Source organism: Cryptomeria japonica, chromosome 3, assembly GCF_030272615.1.
Source record: "Cryptomeria japonica chromosome 3, Sugi_1.0, whole genome shotgun sequence".
Classification (NCBI taxonomy): domain Eukaryota; kingdom Viridiplantae; phylum Streptophyta; class Pinopsida; order Cupressales; family Cupressaceae; genus Cryptomeria; species Cryptomeria japonica.
The window spans coordinates 722,349,304-722,353,075 of record NC_081407.1 but is presented as its reverse complement, the minus strand read 5'-3'; the positions used below and the strand labels follow the sequence as shown (position 1 = coordinate 722,353,075).

The 3,772-nt window shown below is 33.6% G+C and overlaps 1 protein-coding gene across 1 annotated transcript; it reads right to left on the bottom strand.

The window, feature by feature from the left end:
• Positions 1 to 377: 377 nt before the first annotated feature.
• On the bottom strand, positions 378 to 2,965 carry LOC131064309 (transcription factor MYB23). The gene is made up of 4 exons (XM_057998413.2): positions 2,573 to 2,965; positions 1,491 to 1,620; positions 1,195 to 1,361; positions 378 to 1,061 (listed from the first exon to the last, which is right to left on the bottom strand). The coding sequence occupies exons 1-4, from the start codon at positions 2,697 to 2,699 to the stop codon at positions 739 to 741; spliced, it is 747 nt and encodes a 248-aa protein (XP_057854396.1). The 5' UTR covers positions 2,700 to 2,965; the 3' UTR covers positions 378 to 738.
• Positions 2,966 to 3,772: the final 807 nt, after the last annotated feature.

Below are 3,772 nucleotides of genomic sequence, written 5' to 3'. Positions count from 1 at the left end.
TCAATGAACCCAAATAACTATGTTGAAATAGTGAAACTCGAATATTCACAACATGTTGAAATGTTAATAATAAACAAAAATGACTCGACAAAATAAACAAGGCACAAATTAAAAACAGATTCAGAACTTGATAATCATTAATAATATTATGAGCTAAAATGATTTAACAAAAAAAATAAAATTACAACATAGAAATATTAATACAATTCATATACAATTCATATATTAATCCAACTTAATATAATGAAGTGCAGCAATTTGCATTTTATTATCTAGTTAAAATTTGAATGGGGTTGAGACCTATATACAGTCAGATATTGTTACAACACATAAATATTCAACTATTTTTTAATGTGTATATTCATAGTTACTGTTATAGTTAATATTGGACTGCTTGAAATACTATTACAACAAATAGATGGTTTTCAAGAAATGGCTTGAACTCACCCAAATTGATTTTTCCCTTGCCTGTTCTTACTCCCTACATGCAGAAAAAGTGAATATTATATCACTGAATCTATTAACATACAATCTGAAATTACCAGGAGAAATTATAGCCTTTTTGAAGGTCTTCCAAACCACTTAAACGTGGCGAACAGTTATCACAACAACAACAACAACGATGAACTTACTATAAACAAATTTGTTGAACTGTGCTGATAGATTTGAAAAGTCAATGAATTCAAATAACCGACAATGTTAGACACCCCAAACTAATTCACAGTATCTGTACATCTGTCAGGCAAAACCATTCTCCCAATAGAGGTTGTCAGAGCAAGTCCAAGATGAAATAAATGAATCTGAAAACAAATCTGTGGAGCCAATACTTTGTTCAAACCGAGTTATGGGTAGAAAAATGTCTTCTTCCATATTGATCCCAATAATCCACGGCACTATACTTCCTGTAGTGCTAAAGAACTGATCTTCAGTTCTGTGAAATTTATACCCATCATCTAAAACACTTGAATCTTGTAGCTCAATCCCATTGTATTTCATATTGTTATCTGATAATTGAGAATCTGGGTATTCTTTCTTAAACTCCACAGGTAAAGCTGCAGAATCTGTCGGAGAAACAGAGGAAGAAGCAAAATCTATGAGTATCAATGATAATGGCGTTCTTCGTTGTCTGATTTTTAGTGTTCGACTTAAAGGGTGAGATAAATAAAGAAAACTTAATCATGGGTTTATCTATACCTTTCTGATTATTCCCACAGATTAATGGCTGGCTCTTAACAGCCGGTGTCACTGTCTTACCCCGTGAAAAGGATTTACAGGCTAACTTTTTGCTCAAATGAGTGTTCCAGTAGTTCTTTACATCATTATCTGTCCTACCTGGCACTCTCCCTGCAATCAACGACCATCTGCAACAATACAGAAACTTTCAAGTTACCCACAAAATCAAAGATACCAACAACAAGCTTTCATAACTGTCAAAGAATGCATGTTAATATGATAGGATTTCGATTGTGATTATAATCCAGTTACTTTACCGGTTTCCCAACAGATTATGAAGCCTAATGATGAGATCCTCTTCATCTGGAGAGATATGGCCTCGCTTAACATTTGGGCGCAGATGATTCATCCAACGCAATCTGCAACTCTTTCCACACCGCATCAAGCCTGTACCAAACAATGTCTATGTAAGTTCAATGCTACTGAAGCAAATTAAGAGCTCATTCTAAAGGGTCCTAAAAGGTAAAGAGTCCTAAAGAAAGACAGGCAAGTTAGAACATATAATTTCTGGAGTCAACTGTGAAAGTTTTGTTTTGCATTAACATAAAAGTTTCTAAACTGTTTAGAGGAAGCTTTCAACCCCTCTCTGCAATATCAGCTGAAAATTCACAGTTATTAGGAAAAACCATTGTAATCTTATAGTAACATTTTTTAATTCTATGAAAATCTCTGTGAAATAAAAATATGAAACCAAAAATCTTCCATGAGATTGGTTTTTAAGAAAACCAATGTGAATGAAAGATCTTACAATTCTAAGGTTAACAAAATACTCATTTATTCCCCTTCCTTCAATACAGAGCCTAAACATGCAAACTTCTTTAACATACACTAAGCAATTCTATAGACAATTCTAATCTCATAAAAGAGTTCTGGAAAACTATCTTAAATCCATAAAAGACACCAAAATCTTCTAATTGTATTAACATGAAAGCTTCTGTAATATATACCAAACGCTTCTAATTTCAATGTCAAATTTTCTTTCCCAAAAATTAGCTTGAATCCTAAAGAAGACACTACCTATCTCATTATAAATTGCGAATGCCAATTCATAGCCAGCTATTTGTATATATGAAATGTTATATGCCATTCACATATTTCTATAATATGAAATAGATTTGATTGTATGATTTTTTTCCTATATTTTGATATAACTTCTATGATCCGTTATCAGCAGGAGAAGAGAAATCCAGAATAAATTTTTTTCTCTTACTTTCTGCTTCTTCGTATGATGAATCGGAAGAAATTTGATCCAGAATATCAAGAGAAAAACTCATTCAATCAAATTCAAAAGCAGAACATCATTAAATGTGAAAACCATATCTCTGCAATAATATCTTACCAGCTTTTTGAGGAAGAGTGCTCCAGCGTTGTATGCCATTAGTCTCAATATACTTTTTCAAGAGCAGATCCTCCTCAGCAGTCCAGGGGCCTCGATTAAGTACTCCACCCAAGGGAGCTCGAGTCATGTCTTCTATTAACTTTCACTGTAAACACTCTGAAAGATTAAATCTGTAATGAATAGTGGGTCAATGTTAAACTAGACTTAAGATCAATACTGAGTTCATTCGCATCAATCCAGTTGGACTAAAGATCTTTCACAAATGCCTCTCCAATCTAAACAAACAGACAGTCGGTTAAAGACAATTGAAACATAGGATAACAAGGTTAAGAAAAGAGATTTCCAAGAGAATCAAGCTATAATTTTGTCAGATATCCCAGCCTTTACTTCTGCTTTTATATACATAATTACGTAGATTTATTCCAAGTAACATGGTAGTTTTTAAAAAACTATTACAGCCTCTCTGAACAATGATTCTTCACTGAAAGTGACATTAACGGGATTCCCTCCTCTTTGGTTTTATTTTGGCTCTATCGATAATTTAAAAAAGATATGGAAAAACATCACCACAGATGATTTTTTGGCTTTTAATGGAGGCAGAGAGCAATATTGCACAGTTACGTACATAACATCTTTGTATAACATAAGTAAAAGACTGGAAAGGCCGTATATATGCAGTTTTGCTGAGAATACATTCAAATTTTTAAAACACAGTCTCCCATTAGAGGGAGATTCTTGACACAAAATTTCTGAAGGGCGGGAGTTATTTGTATAGCTATTTTGAAATAAGGTATGCCTTAACCTATAGAGCACGAGTATCAATAGATAAATGTAACAAAAAATTGCCTCCTCAGATTCTGACAAGGTTACGGTGATACCCAACTTTAGGGTTAGAGGGAGGGTTACAGGGAAATTTTTAGGACCACCAGGATAAGATAGGAATCAAGTTTAATATGGATTGTTCTTTATACTCGTGGGTCCAACTTTCATACCAATATCTAATCCTATTTTAGTGGTTATTCTATGGCCTTGTACGACAGGGAAAAAGAGTTTGTAGGGCTACTAAGTAACATATGCTCAAGTCATCCTACGACACTCCAATGAAGGAGGTGAGAGTTAAAAGGGAAGGTGAAGATGGTCAATGCCAAAACGGTGATAATCAATGTATGAGAAAAGTTAGGGATATGTCATTATTTATGT

What these genes read in the sequence shown, in the direction of transcription:
- LOC131064309 (XM_057998413.2), bottom strand. Translation starts at nt 2,699, where the DNA reads ATGACTCGAGCTCCCTTGGGTGGAGTACTTAATCGAGGCCCCTGGACT. An exon ending in CATAATCTGTTGGGAAACCG is followed by an intron (nt 1,362 to 1,490) that starts GTAAAGTAACTG and finishes GTATTGTTGCAG; the next exon opens with ATGGTCGTTGATTGCAGGGA. An exon ending in CTGTGGGAATAATCAGAAAG is followed by an intron (nt 1,062 to 1,194) that starts GTATAGATAAAC and finishes TTTCTCCGACAG; the next exon opens with ATTCTGCAGCTTTACCTGTG.